We start from the raw sequence: 18345 nt of genomic DNA on the forward strand, positions 1-18345 counted from the left end.
GGGGAGTTTAAGAATAGGGGAACCAAGCGTTGGAGGCCCCCAACAAGTTATGGAAACCCAAAGCAACACGCTTGTGCGTGTCGAGTTTTAGAAGAGGGTCTTCTCCAACAGCTAGCTCGCCGCCGGTTTCGGAGGCGCGGAGTCCAATGTTGGGAACTTTAGGCTTAGCGTTGAGGCAGATATTTCATCACCCCTATCCTTACAGCCGCCAATGACAGTCCCAAACACAACTTTTCACCACACTGTCACCCCCTTTCTCATATGTGGAAGTTTGTATCCGTGGTGACTGCCATTAAGCGATCGCTGATCAAAATACCTGCCACGGCCTCGGCCGATTTTTGCGCGCAGGTATTGCCACCCTTCGGCCACTCGCCGCACCGTGCACAAACAGGCCGGCGGCGCGGGGCCCGACATCCACAGCCGGTCGGTGTAGATGGCGGCAGATATTTGAGCATCGCCTTGAAAATCGCAGCTGATGACACTACGTAGCACAATTTTTCACCTCACTAACATCCACTTTCGCTAATGTGGACCTCTTTTTCCGCGATCAGTGTGATTTTAAAAAGCGGCAACAAGGTGTTGCTGTCGCGACCTATGTCGGTTCGAGCCACTGGCGGGCTGCAGGCACGGCAGATGTGTGTGCGGAGCGTTTCTGCGAGCAGTAAACGCTTTGATTTCCTGCTTCACCTATTTCTTGAGAACGACAACCGAAATCGATAAATTTAGCTCGGTGATCGTCATCGTCACAGCCGAGCTAAATGTTGATCGGGGAAACGAGCCACAGCTCACACTTACACCGGGTTCGGCCGCATACGTCTGCATACACTAGCACGCTCAAGCCGTTTGCTTGCAGCCTGCCACGGTTATAAAGTCTCCATGAGGCCAAACTACGCTTCACGAACTGATAATGAACTTCAAACGCCGAAAATTAGCACGAAATTACACTCAGAAAGCGTGTTGTACGCGAAGTGTCACGTGCTGCAAGCACTGCAAGTGAACTACGCAGCAAGGTAGGAACGGGGATCCAACAAGTGACGTCAAAACGATCGCAGCGCCGGCCTCTCCAGTGGTGGCCCTTGCGGCCAATATTGAGTAACTCTGGCACACCTGGCCGCCACCTTCCACTGTGCGGGGGGCAAACTGGGAAAGGCGGCAGGGTGCAGCAGCTGCCCGGGGAACAAGGTGTTCCTGTCGTGGCTGTCACGAAGTGAGCAAGGGACACACCTCAATGACGTTGAAGACGCTCGTCTGGACGGAGCTCTTCTCCTCCTGGGTGCCCTGGATCCCTGGCCAACGCTTGTTAAGGACACAGTGGGCACGCTGGGAGCAGCAATGTGCACGCCTCGACTCCGCAGCACCAGGCGGGCAGAATGCAACCAGTGTCACCTATGTGTCCACTTTTGCATGCATTTCAGACGTCTGCCTGACAACAACTCCCACTGGGGGGAGTTAGCGTTGCATACCTACACAAGCAATGGGCGTGAACACACAGTGGTCATGGTCACTGCAAATGGTAAATGTGTGCACATATATGGGCCTGGTGACATGTAGAAGGAAGGCTGAGTAGCTTATAAAACTGAAAGGTCTCTAGACTGCCTCAGGTTTCGTTCCTGCACACAATTATTTTACACGCACACGCCGCTGCCCACATGCCCCCGAAGAACACTTGGGCAAGCTGCACCTATCCCACACTTCGCCCTTCAACATTCATGCCACAAATCATAGTGCGGGAAAGTAAAGGTGATGCCTGTTGTCGTACTTTTGCATTTTCTGCATCAATAAGCTGCTGCTGCTGCTGCTGCTGCTGCATTTGCATTCATGACACTCTAATGTGCCGTCACAAGCCAACCTGATTTTGGACTTTTGTGTCTCTTTTCAGGGGCCATGGAGGCAAAATGCAAGCTTGGTTCATTAAAGAAGACTCCTCTGCCCCAGAAAATGACACGGACTTTATCGCAAACTTCAATCAATTGACTGAGATGTTAAAGAAAAGCCATGAAGAAGTGCTGACTGTTCAGCCAAATTTGGCTGACCTCTCTGCCGAGCCACAGAACCTTGTCTGTGCAATCATGGGTGGCCAAGACACATGACTGGGTGAGTGCAGTGGGGCTTCTGGTTCCATCTGATTGCACCACTTGCACGCTAAAGCGCCGTGTTTCCAGTTCTGGCCTGTAACAAGTCACTCCCGGCTGTGTGACGTCACTACACATGAGAGTCGCTGAGCGCCTCCTGGATAGCCCCCCCTGCCCCCCCAGAGCCCAGAGTGGCAGGATACAGCTGGCGAGGAACTCGAGGCCCAGCATGAGGAAGGCCTGTGGGGAGGCCGACAGGTAGGCGCACTGCAGGGCCGTCCGCAGGATGTGCGACACCAGGGGCCGCCACCGCTCGCTCCGGTAGTCCCACAGCACGTGCGTCAGGATGCTGCCAAGGGGGGCAAGAGAGGGGCTCGTGAACAGCTGTCGCTCTCAACAATGCCGAGGCGGCTTGCACAGCGCTGCCACGTCAAACTGAGAACGGCCGCTCCGGCAGTGGCAGCCATCACGCTTCCCTGGCTTTCGTGCTTCCCTTGAAGAGGAAACAGCTGACGTCCCTCCCCGTGGGGTACTGCTCTCCCAAGAGCCAGTCCCAGCCGTGGCTGCCCACAGCCGGGTGCAGTGCGTGCATAAACACGGTGGGAACGAGGCAGCAGGGACAGGTGGCTGCAACGAGGCCACGGAGCAAGAATACATAGGAGAGGAAGCACCCATTGCGGTCGGCGCGATAGAGCGACCAGATAATGTCGCAATGATAACTATGGCGACCTACGGAGCTACGGGGCTGCGGTGGCGGACAATTTTACAGTGGCACCTGGTTGAATGCATTGAAAGCAATACTGTTGTTTTCAGCATTCACCACAAGGCGTGAATCGCCATGCACTCGAGCTGCTGCATGATGCGGGCACAGAACGTGCGTTTATCTCAGACGTAGTGTGCACGCATCATCGTCCTGCAACGTCGGTGATGCTGGCACTTGGTCTCTTTTGTCTTGCGTGCCCAAAGCAGCTTTGAGCAGCGCCAAACTGCTCCGTATTTTATTTGCAGGAGCAACGCTGCATTGGCTCCGCCTACCAGTCCTGGAGCTGCAGTATTTCATTTGCACCAGGGAGCAGCTCAGACCTGCCGCAAACTGTTCTCGCGGCTGAGGAGGAGCAGATAGCAGACGACAGAAAGGCGAGCAGACAACACATGCAAAGGTCACTCCGGGTCTCGTTGGCGTTTTCGCTTGTTCTGGCGTCAGTTGATCATCTACTCAGTGTGATAATGGCGGGATTGTCTGCGGTTCCATCGCGGTTCGCGATTACAATTGTGCCGGTGTGTCCGCGGTCCTTTGACGAAGGCGGCGCACCAATGTTGAACAAAGTGCACTAGGTTTTCACGTCTGCCGGTACGTATATACAAATGGCAACGTTTGAACAATGTCATTAGAAAATGCAATGTGATTTTGCAATGGTTTGCATCCTGTATTGCAAGTTTGTCCTCAAGGTACGCCACCGTTTCATCACAGTCACCATAGGAGTCGAGCATATCCAAAATATATTGGCTGTGCGAGGTGAACAGTTCATTTCGACACGCCAGTGCAGACCTCACAAAATGCGCTCAGCCGTAACCGGAATATGCATAAAAACAGCATCACGTACACGCCGAAACGGCGTGTTTGGTTGCGTCGACAACCCTTCGTGACACAACTGAGAAATTTTGTAGTTACTTTGACAGCCGTTTTCAAAAAGACTATTCGTTGTAATAATTTGTGACCAAATAATAACTATCAGGGTTCTAACTTCGCGTTGTTGAGCGCCTGCCTGCTCGAGGTGCCGACCCGAGCTGACGACAAATCGTCTGCTCCTTCGCAGTGCGCCTGCCGCGGTCGATCGCTCTGACGCGCTTCTGCATACATCGCAATCACAGCCATTCTTGGACATTTTTAAGGCGGGCTCTTCAGGCAACAGAAGTGCAGAAGAGCGCACACACTCTCGCTTCGGCCACGGAATGTTTTGGCGACCCGGCTGAATGCCGATGCGATTGGGTTGGAGTGGGCGAGCGCGAATAGAACGCGCGCCGGCCGTGGCGATGACCGCGCAGATCCTTTGCATGCTGCCAGATGCTGTAAGCTTAACGATCGCCAAGTGCTTGTGATGTTATCACGCTGCCCCAGGAAGCTCTGTTTCCCCTCCTATTTTATTCTTGCTCCGTGAACGAGGCCAGCCGAACAGAACAGCACGGGGGGGCACTGCTCACAACTGATGAAAGGGCCCCCCCCCCCCCGAGAGGGACAGTGCAGCAGTGCCCGCCCAATGGTTGCAATCAAAGACGGCAACTAGCAGGAAGCGTGAGCTCGGCATCTGCTGCCAGCACAGGGAAGGCAGCAAACAGCACTGCTCCATGCTCCCGCGGGGGGAAAGCAGGGAGTGGTGCTGCACCAGTGCTCACCTGAGGGCCTTGTCGTACTCCGAGCTGGCGTAGTACTCCTCGGCAATCTGCACCACTGGCAAGGGGAGCAGCAGGGGACGTCGTCAGGGCACTCCACTCGACACCGCTCTGCTCGGGGGACAAGCGCTGCACCGCACTCTCCCCGCCCACTGACGTGTGGCAGACCCAGTGTCCACAGCCACAGGGGAAAGCAACCCATGCAGCCCCCCCAAAGGAACGAGCAAACTGCCTTCCGCTTAGCTGCTGCACAACGCCCTTCAAATGTGCATATCACTGGTGCAGGTGAAGTCCCTACAAAACCGAGCCACAATGATGCCCACATGCACTGGAGGCACACCAACGGCCACCAACAATTCTCATGACGCACTGAAAGCCATTCGTTTCATTCCCCCTCGAAGGCTATTGCAAACACACACCGTAATGCCCACCTCCTCCCGAGGGCCTGAAGCAAGCACGCGTAAAAGAGTGGCCCTAAATGAGCTGCAGCCACATTGCCTGCTCTCTTGTGAGAACCTCACTGCCGCACACTGCTGTGGGTAACTGCTTTGCACACGCTTTTTCAACATGCACCCAGCAGGTGCATGGGTGAATGTAGTGTTTCTTTGGAACACTCCATCAAGCACCTCGTTAATCGCTACTTTACCTAATTTCGCCATTGGGTGTTTGAAAACCGACCTCCCGACCTCCGATGAATGAACAAAGATGATGTCATCGGACCTTTCTGCCTCCCAAGCTTGTCAACTGCACGAGGTACTTGCATCCTATCGGGACATCCTTGATTTGGGCGACCGTCCATTAGGCCAGACTTCAGGGGTAACGCATCGCATCCACACCGGTAATGAGAGCTCTATATCCCAGCGACCATATCAGGTGTCTCATACGGAACGGGCAGTCATCCAAAACGAGGTAGAAAAAATGCCGAACAAGGACGTTATTGACCTGTCTTCAAGTCCATGGGCATCACCAGTTGTCTTGGTGCAAAAGAAAGATCGTTTGTGGTGCTTCTGCGTTGACTACTGGCATTAGAACAAAATCACTAAGAAGGACATTCACCAACTCCCTCGTATAGATGACGCCCTCGATTGCCTTCACAGTGCGTCCTGTTTCTCATCTATCAACCTACGTTCTGGCTATTTGCAGATTGCCGTTGACGCCATGGACCGCGAAAAGACCGCTTTTGTGACACTGGATGGCGTGTACCAATTTAAGGTCATGCGATCAGTCTTTGCACCTGCGACATTTGAAAGGATGATCGACTCGCTTTTGCGTGGTTTCAAGTGGTCGATGTGCATCTGCTACTTGGATGACGTCATCGTCTTTGCCCAACATTCGAGACACACCTCCAACACCTTTCGGACATCCTTGCGGTCTTCCATCGTGCCGGCCTCCAGCTCAAGGCGTCCTGATGACATTTCGGCGGCCAGCAACTTAAGATCCTGGGACATGTAGTTGACGCTGACGGTGTGTGACCGGACCCTGACAAGGTGCGCAACGTCAAAGAGTTTCCTGCCCCTCGATCTGCGAAGGACGTTCGCAGCTTTGTCGGCCTATGTTCTCACTTCCGCCGCTTCATCCAGAGCTTTGCTGATATAGCCCGCCCACTCACGGATCTTCTGAAGACCGATACCTCGTTCTCGTGGGGCTCCGCGCAAGCCACACCTTTTTCCTCTCTCATTGACCGTCTGACTCGTTGTCCAATTTTGCCCAATTTCGACGACACGGCTTCGACAGAAGTTCGTACTAAGGCAAGTGGGCATGGCATAGGAGCTGTATTGGTCCAGCAACAGGCCAGTCGCACCAGAGAACCAGAGAGATAGCTTATGCCAGTTGCCTCTTGAGGCCGGCCGAACTCAACTATTCTATCACTCAGCGTGAATGCCTCACACTTGTATGGGCTGTAAGCAAGTTACGTCCGTACGTGTAAGGCAAATCATTCACTGTAGTTACGGATCAGCATGTGTTATGCTGGCTTTCCACTCTCAAGGACCCCACCGGCCGACTTCGGCGTTGGGCGTTTTGGTTACAGGAATACGACTATTCGGTGGTCTACAAGTCTGGTCGAATGCACAGGGACGCGGACTGCCTGTCTCGTAAACCTGTTGACCCCCTGACCCTCGAGACAATGGCTACGACCCCACGTATTCGCTCCGTCGGACTTGCTCAACATTGCTGACCATCAGCGCCCTGATCTGTCGCTTTGCAAGATCATCGAAAGTCTCAGCTCCGAGCCGGCCGACCCCTCTACGCGTGCCTTTATGCTTCGTGATGCCGTCTTGTACCGCCGAAACTTTTGCTAGGACGGGCCTGAGGAGCTACTTGCTGTGCCTCAGCATCTCCGCTCTGACGTCCTCTGCGAGCTTCACAACGCGCCAACAGCTGGTCACCTTGGCGTGGCTCGGACTTACGACCGCGTGCGCCGGCGCTTTTACTGGCCGGGCCTTTACCAATCCGTGAGGCGATACGTCACGGCTTGTGACCTTTGCCAATGCCGAAAAACACCTCGTTTGCTTCCAGCCCGCTCCCTTCAACCAATTGATGTCCCCACAGAACCATTCTTCCGTGTAGGATGGGACCTTCTCGGCCCTTTCCCCTTGTCCCGGTCGGGAAACAAGTGGATTGCTGTTGCCACCGATCATGCGACGCATTACGCTATCACACGTTCCCTCCCCACCAGCTGTGCCACAGGCGTAGCCGACTTCGTCCTACTTGACGCAACCTTGCACCACGGGGCTCCTCATCAACTGTTTACGGACCGTGGGCGGTACTTCTTGTCTCAAGTTATTGATGGCCTCCTTCGTTCCTGCCGTACCAAGAACAACCTTACCATCGCCTATCACCCACAGACAAACGGACTTGCTGAACGCTTTAACAATGCGCTCACCGATATATGTTCGCCATGTACGTGTCCGCTGACCACCGTGACTGGGATGTACCACTACTCCACGTTACTTTTGCTTATAATTAGGGGTGTGCGAATATTCGAAACTTCGAATATTCGATTCGAATTTTTCGGTATTCGATTCGATTCGAACGACACTTTTATGGTTCGAAATATTCGAACCACCCAAAACTAAAAAAAAAAAAAAATTCTGAGCGTGTCTCTGCAGCAAAGTCGCGAAGCATATACACGAGAACGGTACGTGCTTTCGCAGACTGTATTGGTGTTTATTCGTAGTTACAGTGGACTCTCGATGATATGATTCCGGGGGTGCGAATTTCGGGATGATACGAATTTCCGAAAAGTCCCGGCGAAATTGCATTGTTTGCAATGAGAAAATTTCGGCTGTTACGAATGGACCTGGGCGGCCCGGCGGAAGATACGAACGAACCGGCGGGCACCCGACTGCCGAACGAGCAAGCGACGGCTCTCGCTTCCCTGTTTGTCACTTTTTCTCCAGAAACGGCCAGGCTGTTGTTGTTTTCTGCTCGCGAAAACGCTCTGCGCACGCCCAACGCGCGCTGACACCGCCGGGAAACCACCCCCACGCTGCGCGCGGCGCGGCCGGCGGCGTCAACATGGCGTCGGCTCCAGCCGCGAAGTGGCGCGGGCGCTCGAGCGACCGTTTCTAACCACTCTTTAAAATGCGGCTCAAGGGAGGCACGAAGTTGCTTGTGCGGTAAAGGAGCTGATAATGCATGCGAAAACGGTACTATAAAACATCATCCGCGCCGCTAGCGCCCGTAAAATATTTGCCGAGGTGCTAAGCCTAACCATCTCCAGCGGACATAGAGTTTCATACTAATATATTAGTATGAAACTCTATGCCAGCGGAGGCAAGCCGGCTCTCTCGATCTCATCGCAAGTAGTCAGGCTCCTCCATTCTGCCGCACGCGTCGTGCGTCATTTTCTGACCGAGGTAGGCGCTACCGCGGGCGCGAAATCGTCGATGCGGGCGTAAAAATACAGCGCTCGCAGAGCCGAGGTGAGCGAATCGCGTGCAAAAACGCACCATGCGGTTCACGCTTGACTGTTGCGGCGTGTAGCGAGCTTGGGCACAGCGAGTGAGGAGACGAGCGCGAAGCTTTACGTGCTCCAGAAAGGACTGCTTTGCGACATGGGGGTTAAAAAAAGCAGAAAAAATCACGAATTTCTTCATGCGAAAGTAAGAGAAGAAATAAACGAAAACTTTTTTCAGCGCTCAATTTTTTGGTCTGTGTTAATTCATACGAATTTCGGATGATACGAATATTTTTCGCGGTCCCGCGAGATTAGTATCATCGAGATTTTACTGTATCAGCGCGCGGCAATGTGCACAGGCTCGGGCATGCCAGCCACTATAGCGTCTCAAGTGAGCGGCTGCTTTCGGTATCTGGTGGAGTCGTGACGAGCAGGAGGTTGTCACTGCTCCCCGAACATGTCGAGCAGTTAACCTTTCTCCATGTTAACATTTAAGTGAGTGCAGACCTTAACCTGCTGAGTGCCATGGTATTGTGTAATTTCTAATTTTACTTTGTATGATTTGTTGTGCAATAAAGTTGCAGTTTTTGTGTCTCTAGATGGTGAAAACTTTAATTTTACGAAAAACAATAGGTATTCGTATTCGAAAAATATTCGAAAAATATTCGATTCGATTCGAACTTTATTTTTATTATTCGAATTCGCTTCGAAATTAAAAAATTGATATTCGCACACCCCTACTTATAATTCTTCTTGCCTCGACACTGCTGGCTACTCTCCTTTTTTTCTCCTTTTTGGGCGCGACCCTTGCCATTGGACCTTGCCATTGGACCTTGCCATTGGACCTTGCCATTGGACCTTGCCATTGCCTTGCCATTGGACAGTCGGCGACGTCAACAACCGAATATGCGCGAGACGTGGTAGCGCACGCTGATTTGGCCCACCAGGTTGCCCGCGCCCGGATACCAACAGCACAAGATGCTCAGAAAGACGCTATCACCAGCACCATCGCGATGTGTACTTCGCCTATGGCACTTTAGTACTCCTGTTGACCCCATCGCGCCATGTCGGGCTCTCTGAAAAACTGCTCTGCTGTTTCACGGGCTCTTGCCACATCCTACGCATGGTAACTCCTGCGACCTACGAAATTGGACCCCTCACACCTTCGCCGTCATCTCATTCAATGTCGCAGGTTGCGTACATATCCCGTCTGAAGCCGTACCATTCCGGCGATCTAATCTGCCTCTAACCTTCTTCCGTCGTTTTCACCGCGCCGGTGCTCGCACTGCCGGAGGCACAGGCTCTCGCACCTTGGCAGAGGAAAGGACTTCAATGAAGTAGCGGACATTATCCTGGTGTTCAGTTAGAGACAAGGGATACGTGCCACAGCCCTGATTGTAAGCCAAGCTGTACATAGCCTTGGAGGAAGGAGACGACAACGCCGAGCCTTGCAGACGCACGCGCTGTTCCTTGGACATTGAAGCTGCCTTAGCTACCGGCTTGCATTTGCCTGCTAATGCATTTTATTACGAACAGTGCCTTCACTGCCACGTCGCAATATCAAATGCTTAGCACTCAGCACCTGCTGCTAGAGAAGACCAAGCGTGCAATGGCTCACACTTGAGTGCTTGTGGCTGGCCACAGGAGCCCTACATCTATCCCCATCCCTGCTGTGTCACAAAGCCCCCCAAATGAAGCTCCAGCAACACACATGGGTGACTAAAAGAACAAATCCTGCAGGCAACCCACAATTGAGAGCGTAAAAAGGGAGAGAGAGAGAGACAGGAGGCCATGGCACTGAAAATGCTGCTACTTCCCGCTGCTCTTTCACTGCTTCAACCTTCTTCTACAGAAGGTATAGACATCGGAGAAAAATCAAGAACAGTAGCCACCCTGGACTTGGAAAGAAGTTTTATGCCTAGCCAACACTGTCCCAAATCAGTTGGAGATGTGAAGTCCACGGCATGTACGACAGGTGCTGCCTTTGTTTTCAATAATAATAATAATAGTACGTTTATTTCATCATCATTGTGTACATGATGACAGGGGCCCGCAGTAAAAGCTGCAAAAACTCAAAAAGAAAGCTCCAGTAAACGCTCCAAAAAACCACTTGACTGGAGCTGCAGTAAAAAGTGTTAGGGCTTGTGGTAAAGAAGTTTCCCTAATGACCACTCGATACAATATTTGTCGTCTATCTTGTGAAAATTCTGCCCAACATTCAGCTCCACAGCTGCTGGCTGGCACTTGCACACCCGCAGTCAGAGTGCCAAGAGCCCAGGGGGCAACTGCTTCCCCTGGCTGGAGGTCACCATGGGGGGACGCCACAGAGCAGCCGCTCGCCCACGAGGAACTCAGGATCAGCGGGAGGCCACAGGTACGAGGGCAGGCAGGAGCTGAGTGCTTTGGCCGGCTGGCTCCTGCTTCTGGAAACGACCACCCAGTCATTGCAAAGGATGTGTGGTCGCTTTCAGAAGCACCACTGCTGACGTGCCTTTGCTCAGCCTGCCCGCAAAGGGACTATGGGTTACCTGTTCCCCGCAATGGTGCCTACCACCGGCCAGGTGATGCGCTTCCGTCTCTCTCGCGGTTTGCTTTGCCAAATATAGGGTCCTCCGTGCCATGCACAGTGCTACAGCCCTGCTGCGATGCAGACGTGCAGGTGCGTGCCTGCCCCTCCCCGCTTTGGCCCCTCCCCGCTCCGGAGGAACGGCAGTGGTGCACTCACTGAGGTGGCGCTTCATGCGGGGGCAGCGGTACTTCTTGAACTGGGCCACCGCACTGCTCAGCAGGGGAACCACCAGGCCCTGTGCAGGGAACAACAGGAGGGGGTTGGCTGCTTGGCACGGGTAAACAGCTGTGCAGGACATTTCACGGCACCTCCACCCTCCGACCGCCCTACACACGGGGCAACAACTCTGCAGTAACTGTGCAACCGAGTGCAACGTCTCGTCCAACAGCAGCAGAGCTTGGCACATGGCGGAAGAGAAGGAAGCAGTGCTCGTTAAAAACACCAAAAGAAAATGCCCTACAGCAACAAAGGCTGGCCCCTTTCAAAGCCTAACTTAGCATATTAGCTACACCGGTTCCATGCGAGACAAGAGCGCCTTGCACATTTGTGAAATGTCAAGGTCTAGCGAACAGCACTCCCTCTAAAAGAATCCAGTTGGCCCGTGTCCAAAAATGGCGCTTTCAACCCAGGACACAGCTCTGGCAACCGAGGAGAAGAATGCCCACGCATGTCCAGTGAGCAGAATTCTTCTGCACCCTCAGTACAGATTGGGCCAGAACCGCTTCGGCCATTTTGAGGGGCTGGGGTGCCCCTCACCACTTGAAGTGCTACACTGCAGAAGAGTGGTGAGCTGGGCTCTGTCACGACAGAAAGGACCCCCACAAGAAGAAAAGACACGAAAAACAAAACGACGACAACAAAGAAGACGCAAGGAGGCACAGAGCACCAAGGTCACTCCCCCGGCTATGGCGCCGAGCACTCGAGACCACAGCACGACCCAGCGCCGGCTGCCAGCCCATCAGTAGCAGGGCGATCCCGCGAAAAAACAGCAACACAGCGGGTGGAGTGTGACCGGCATGCATGGCGGCCAGACCCATGCTGTGCCCGAAGAGGTCCTCCACAACCGCAACCTTCCCCGCACACGGGTCAGGTCGCCCCAAGGCAAGCCGCATTCTCTCCTCTGCAGCAGAGCTCAGAGCGTGCTCCACCGCCACCTGGACCTGGACACACCACCTGGACTTGTCACGACTGCGCCTCTGAGACGCCAGGTGGGACAACCCCGTTCCAGGAGCATTTTCCTCCACCCAGTGTTGACTCTCACTCACTTTGAAACAGATCGTTTCTTCTGACGCTGTTACTCTCTGTTAGCGTCTGTTCTGTGGACGTCTCGATTTGGGTTCCACTCGAAGAGTTCCTTCTGGCATTTACTCTTGTCCCGAACCTGACCGCTAGCTGGTGGCAGCTAGCTAGCCGTAGTGGTAACAGTGCAACACTGGATGAAAAACAGACAGGCGCTGACTGCCTTTGCCCTGTTACCCCCAAGCTGGCCACAGAGGAGGGAGGGTGTCAGCTGCCCACAGCAGAGCACCACAAGTCGTGCAGCTTTGGGCAGGGGAGGGGCACGCATACCGAATGGTCCACTTGCGTCTTCTCCCGGTACTGCAGTGCCTGGATTCCCTGGTCCTCCGTGTGTGCGTCCACCGGTTCCCCCTTACCTGCGAGGGAGTTCGGGAAGTTGCAGCAAGCTACAGGGAAACACAAACAGAAAGGGCACACTTCTGCAGGAGTTGGGCATTCACTCAGAGACATTTTCTGCGAGTTGAATCCACCAATTAAAGTTGGCAACGTGCAGTTCAGCGTGCTATTAGCTGCCTCATGCTGTAAGCCAAAAGGGCAAATTTGGATTACCCACACTTCTGAAAGGGCACCGCAATCCCCGAGACATTGTGGAGTTCCCCTCCATTTAAACTACGGCCCCCGTTAAAGGGACACTGAAGTGATTTGTAAACAATGCGGGATTATGAGCGCAAATTGTAGTCCGGAGTCCCTAGGCCCTGTTTCGACCACTCTGAGCGCGTTTACGCGAATTTATTTAGTAGAAAAATCAATTCGAAAATTCTGTCCTCCTCTCTTTACGCTCGCCCATTTTCTGTGGCGTTTTCGTGTGACGTCAGCAGGAGAGGAGCTGGCAATTGGCTGCGCTACTGCACGGCTCGCCGACCTTCAGCGACCGAGTCAGTCGGCCCAGCGTTTAGTCCGCCGGCCGCCGACGGGTAGTCGCAATTCGCTCGATCAGTAGAAACTAAGCCACAATACGTTTGGGAATGGAAGAATGTGCCTTTCTTTACTTCGTTACCTTGTACACTGTATCTAGCTCCAAGTCAAGGTCGCTTACCACAAGCGCTGCACAAGCGCACATGCGACGCTTCGCTGACTGGTACGCCAGTAGGAAAATATAAGGCCTCTTGAAGGGGGAGAAGAGTCAGCGAAGTCAATATAGGTACTAAGGAAATAAAATCAACTGATATTTTTATCGTACAGCGTAAAACTAGGGTGCGGGAAGCACTTTTTTGCGCTGGGCGAACGAGCACAGCGGTCAGCAGCACGACTACGCATCTGCGAACGCTTTTCCGTCTACGAAATGCAATTGCTAGACGTAAGCTATTGTGGAAACTCGGGGGACGCTTACTGCACGAGCTCAATACAACAAATAGTCACCTAATCTGCTTGAAATACTAAAACTAAATAAAAGTGTAAACTGGTTATACATTATAGAGCTTATTTTTTCACCATCAGCATCCCCCGCCCGTAGCCTAGTTGTCTGGAGCGCTAGGTACGTCACCCGAAATGCTTTGCCAGTCACAAGTTCGAATCTCCGCGGGTACGTGCGTTTTTTTTTTTTATATATAAGTTCACTTTTTCGTCTTTCGCCGATGTTTCCTATACTGGGTTCACATTTTTTTTGGCCGCAACGTTCATAGCTCCACGAACTAGTCCACGGAACTCGGGCAGGCTGGCACTGGCGCGCTAGCGAGTTCTCGTTGGCGTGCTGTTGCCATATGCACCGACTGCATGCAGGCAGTGGGCCCAGGCCAGAATCAACAGACCCTTGGACTGGTGCGAACACGCTTTTTACGATACAGGCATGAGTGAGGCAAGCTCCAAATATGGGGGAAAAGCGCATGCATTTGAGCGTCTGCGGGGACGCGGAGGGCGTTCATGCACTGCGTAGGGCTCAGCTAATGAATGCTATGATTCCAAGCCGTCCTGGGAGGCTTATCTTATCCATTTTACAGTCGACAACATGGCAGAAGCGCGGTACTACGATTACTGCGATATTAAGAATGCCCATCCAACGATGCCATCGGATGTCAAACATGTTGTTTTACAGAACCGAAACCAAAACCGAAACTTGTTTGATTGCTGACCTTGGGCATCGTCCAATGATGGTGCCCCCTCCTCCCAACGTCACAGCTTAGTTGGTGCGGCCGCCGCAAACCGCGCATGGTAGTTTTTCTTCTTTCGCGCTTTGTAAAATAATTACCGATTAGTCAACCGGATAAACAATGAAAAGTGTGCTAATTTGAGCCAGTCTACGCAGTGCAAGCAAAAACGGGAGCTTGACAAATTCACTTCAGTGTCCCTTTAAGGGGGGACACTGGTCTTGAGGACCAAAAATTTGCCAAAAAATCAATTTTCTGTATTAATTTTATTTGCAGTCTACAGGTCCCAAAGAATGAACCTGGAAAATATTATAGCTGTACTATAATATAATAAAGCTGTCACCATTTGAAGTTGGCTAAATGGTCATTTTCCCCTGCATTTCCGAACTTTGTGCCCTGTTTTCTCAAAACCAGTTTTTTTCCAATGAGGTCAACTGTCGGGTGCAATATCTTGGGATGTACTGGTCAGATTTGCGTCATTCTTGCTGCATTTGAAAGCTTAAGAACTGAACAGTGCAATAAAACCAGCAAAATATAAAATTTCTTTGTACTAGTATAATTTTTTATGCATTTTGTTTTACGAAAACATTGATAATTGATGACCTGACATTTCATAAGTTCAGAGCAATTGCAGAAACGGTGATAAAATTACTGCTGTGGTATAGCTGCACTCCCTGGTCCTTCGAGAGCACAAAGGAACAAGAATTATTCAAGTATATCATAAGCAGATAATTAAAAATTGCCCGAAATGGAATGACATAACATGTTGCAAAACTCTGAACTTAGACTATATAGATGAAAACTGACTGCATATTTGTGCTAAGGATGTTAAAGCACACTTAATGTGCAAATTTCAAGGAGATTGGTTCAAAAATAACAAAAATGTCTTCAAGACCAGTGTCTCCCCTTAAACCCACAGCCTGTGCACAGCAGTATTGCGGAACGCAGAGCTGGCACAAGCAGGGTTTTAAAAGCCCGACTGTCAAGCTGCGAGCCAAGCAGGAGTAAAAGCCTCTGACAACACATCACTGTTCAAAGTGAATCTGAAATGGTGCGTCAGTATTTGATCACACAGTACTAGAAAGACAAAAATGGATACTAGCACATGCCTGGCTAAATGTTCTTAGAAACATTCAGCCAAATGGCCCCCTGAAACAAACTTTGTGTCAACAAAACGCCCATTGCAACGAAAGATTTTGATTCCCCATCAATTGCTCACAGGAGGCAATGCATGAAGGTTCTCTTGTCGATGAGCAACTTTCTCTGGACATTTTTGTGAAGTGAAAATTCTCGTACAGCGCAGCTTTCAAAACCGCACATAATTGATATTGGGAGCGTGTGCGCAGTGCGATTGCTGCGGTATTTTCTCTTTTTTCTCTCTTTACCTGCAACAGTACACCAATGTTGCAGCGGCAGCGTTATGCCTGCGGCCTGATCCCCATCCAGGCATTTGGTCAACGATGTGGCCAGGCTGCGGCCTGCTATGCTATACCCGGATCGATAACAAGATGCAGCGCACAGTCCAGTCGAGACACAGTTGTGCCCACACTGTGCCCATGCTCCTCGAGAGACCCCCGGCATGTCCAGAAGTCGGTGAGCGTCGGATGAGGCCAGAGGTGCAGGGCCCCTTGGTGTGATGGGCGCACGCCACGGGCTCTCATTGGTTCGTATAGCTAGTGGACGGGAGCAGCGCCCCATGCATGCCGCAGCAGAGGCCCTGTGTAGGCAGACCCGAACAGCGTCGAAGGCCAGTGGGTCCCAATGCACTGACGGCACTGAATGACACGGCACGCCCCTGGCCTGCATCACTGTTCTCCCCTGGCTACTCCCAGGAAGAACGCGCAGGAGTCGTGGGAAGCACACTGGGCAAGGTGCGTGCACAGGTCATGCTGTGGCACGAGGAAACCCAACAGTTGGCTGGCCTTTCCTTCAGCCGTGGATGCCAGCCTTGATCAGAGCAGCACGCTGGGCTTGCCTGGTGCGCAAGTGGCCCCAGAATGGGCACAGTGGCCAGGTCCGGGCACCAGTGTGGGTGGCCACCAAGGGGTGCCTCCCCACCGGCCTGGCTGGACACCCTGGACGACATCAGCCCCTCGCCCAGTGCCGTGAAGGACTTTCCCTGCCGCCACTGTGGCCCGCCTCGAACTGCCTCCGGGGGGAACCGGGCTGTGCACCTCTCCACTACTCGCAGGTGCCATCCCATTCCGCTCCACCCACACAGGCACACCAACATTGGCAACACCCAGCCGAGTTTCCCACACGACAAAAGAGAAACACGGGGCACGCCAGAATGCAATGGGGCAAGAACAGCAGCCTACCCAGTGCCCTGGCATGCCAGGGTCTCTGCCCGTAGAACTCGAGAGATTCCTCTCCTTCGAGTAGGTTGCCCTCAGGGGGGGACTCCACCTCCTGCAACGAGCAGAGAGACCACAGTGAAGACCAAGACACGGCCACAGAGGCCGGCTCTACCTTGCAATGAGCAGAGTGAGCGACAGGGTATGCAAGCTGCCAAACAAAATTTGCTCCATTCATGGTTGCTTCACATTTTTGCTGGAGCTGTTATACTTCTGATTCCAAATCAAGCACAAAAAGGTGCTGTTAATAAAGATGACTTCGTTTTTACATGAACACCCGCAGCTTAAAGTGCACGGAATGTCTACGCATGACTAAATGGTATTTGCTCTTGTTCTTTTTGTTTTGCAAATACAACTGCCACAAAAGATGATCCTCAAGCGTGTGTATGGGGAGGACACTTTTCAACTCTGTTTTTAGGCAATTATGCTTGACAGAATAAAGTACACAAAGTATTAGGTATGCAAGAAGAAAAGTAGAGCAGTGCAGCAAAACGTACGAAAAAAGTCAAATTTCAATCGAGCCAAAAAGTGAGCTTTTCTGCAGATGGGCATTGCAAGTAGGAGTGCACAAGTATTCCAGTATTCAGCTCTAATTTCACTGAAGTTCACATTTGGCATCACCACCAGCACGAATAAATCAGAAGCCACGTTTTGTGGATGGCGAAAGGAGTTGGGAACTGTCCGCAACTTCTGCCCCCGCCACGCCAGCCAGCGGCACATGGCAGCCAGCGGCGCAGGGCACGCTCACCCGGCAGAGGCGGGCGGCCTGGTCCTTGCGGGCGAGGGCGTGGTTGGCCGCCTGCTGGTAGTAGAAGCCGGGGTGCTGCGTCTGGATGGCCGTCAGGCCCAGGCTCACCGCCTCCTCAAACAGCTCCCCGAAGTGCGCAAACCTGGGCAGGAGACAGTGGCCCACGTGGGTCGGTGCACGTTTGGACTGCCCAGGCGGGCAACCACGCGACCCTTTCGGTTCACACGGCTTACGCGCTCTTCTTTCGCTATTCAACTGGCGTACGCGACATTGCCACTTCTGTGACTCTGTTTGTTGGGCAATGTTTTCCTAAACGACTACTGTCAACTGTGACAAAAACAAGCCAGGTTGAAACAAGCCCACTGAATTCCAGCGACATCTAGGAGGCCAGATGGTAAATAAGGCAAGAAAAAGGCATTTTGCTGTTCCTCGCAGCCTCAGTCAACATGCCTGTCCTGAATACCTGAATACATCATTACCACCCGCCGTGGTGGCTGAGCCCAAGGACGCAGGTACGACTCCTGGCCGCCGCTTTTCTTATGGAGCTAAAATGCCCGTGTGTAGGAGATTTCGGCACCCGTTAAAGGTCCCCAGGTGGCCAAAATTAATCCAGAGCCCTCCACTATGGTGCGCCTCATCGCCTGTGCAGTGTTGGCGCGTTAAACCTCATAATCAATCATCAATACATCATTCTGGACGTCACAAAATGTGCAATGCCGAAGGAGAGTAACTGCATCATAGCATGTGCCTCAAGAAATGTATTACACAAACAAGAGGGTCACGTGGGCATGGGTGCAGTCGCCTGGCAGAGTGGGGAGTGCCTGTGGTTAAACTGCTTTGGTTTCAGCAAGCACTGACGGAGCTAAAAGACAGCAACGAACGAATAAAAATGAATAAATAAATAAGCCAGACGTTTCGTCCCCCCAA

General features: G+C 52.5%; 1 protein-coding gene across 2 annotated transcripts in view; it reads right to left on the reverse strand.

Moving 5' to 3' along the window:
* The window catches only part of Gry (trafficking protein particle complex subunit 11 gry), an 84104-nt gene that overhangs the window by 46306 nt on the left and 19453 nt on the right, over positions 1-18345 (reverse strand). For both annotated transcript variants that reach the window (XM_077695297.1, XM_077695298.1), the window contains exons 9-15: positions 17419-17560; positions 16635-16725; positions 12503-12588; positions 11090-11168; positions 4467-4521; positions 2276-2421; positions 1225-1286 (exon numbers count right to left, since the gene is read on the reverse strand). In XM_077695297.1, coding sequence (XP_077551423.1) covers positions 1225-1286; positions 2276-2421; positions 4467-4521; positions 11090-11168; positions 12503-12588; positions 16635-16725; positions 17419-17560 — 661 coding nt within the window. The remainder of the gene's footprint in view (positions 1-1224; positions 1287-2275; positions 2422-4466; positions 4522-11089; positions 11169-12502; positions 12589-16634; positions 16726-17418; positions 17561-18345) is intronic.

Source organism: Haemaphysalis longicornis, unplaced genomic scaffold (genome assembly GCF_048455015.1).
Source record: "Haemaphysalis longicornis isolate Haplotype H1 unplaced genomic scaffold, Haemaphysalis longicornis Haplotype H1 scaffold_14, whole genome shotgun sequence".
In the NCBI taxonomy this organism is placed as follows: Eukaryota; Metazoa; Arthropoda; class Arachnida; order Ixodida; family Ixodidae; genus Haemaphysalis; species Haemaphysalis longicornis.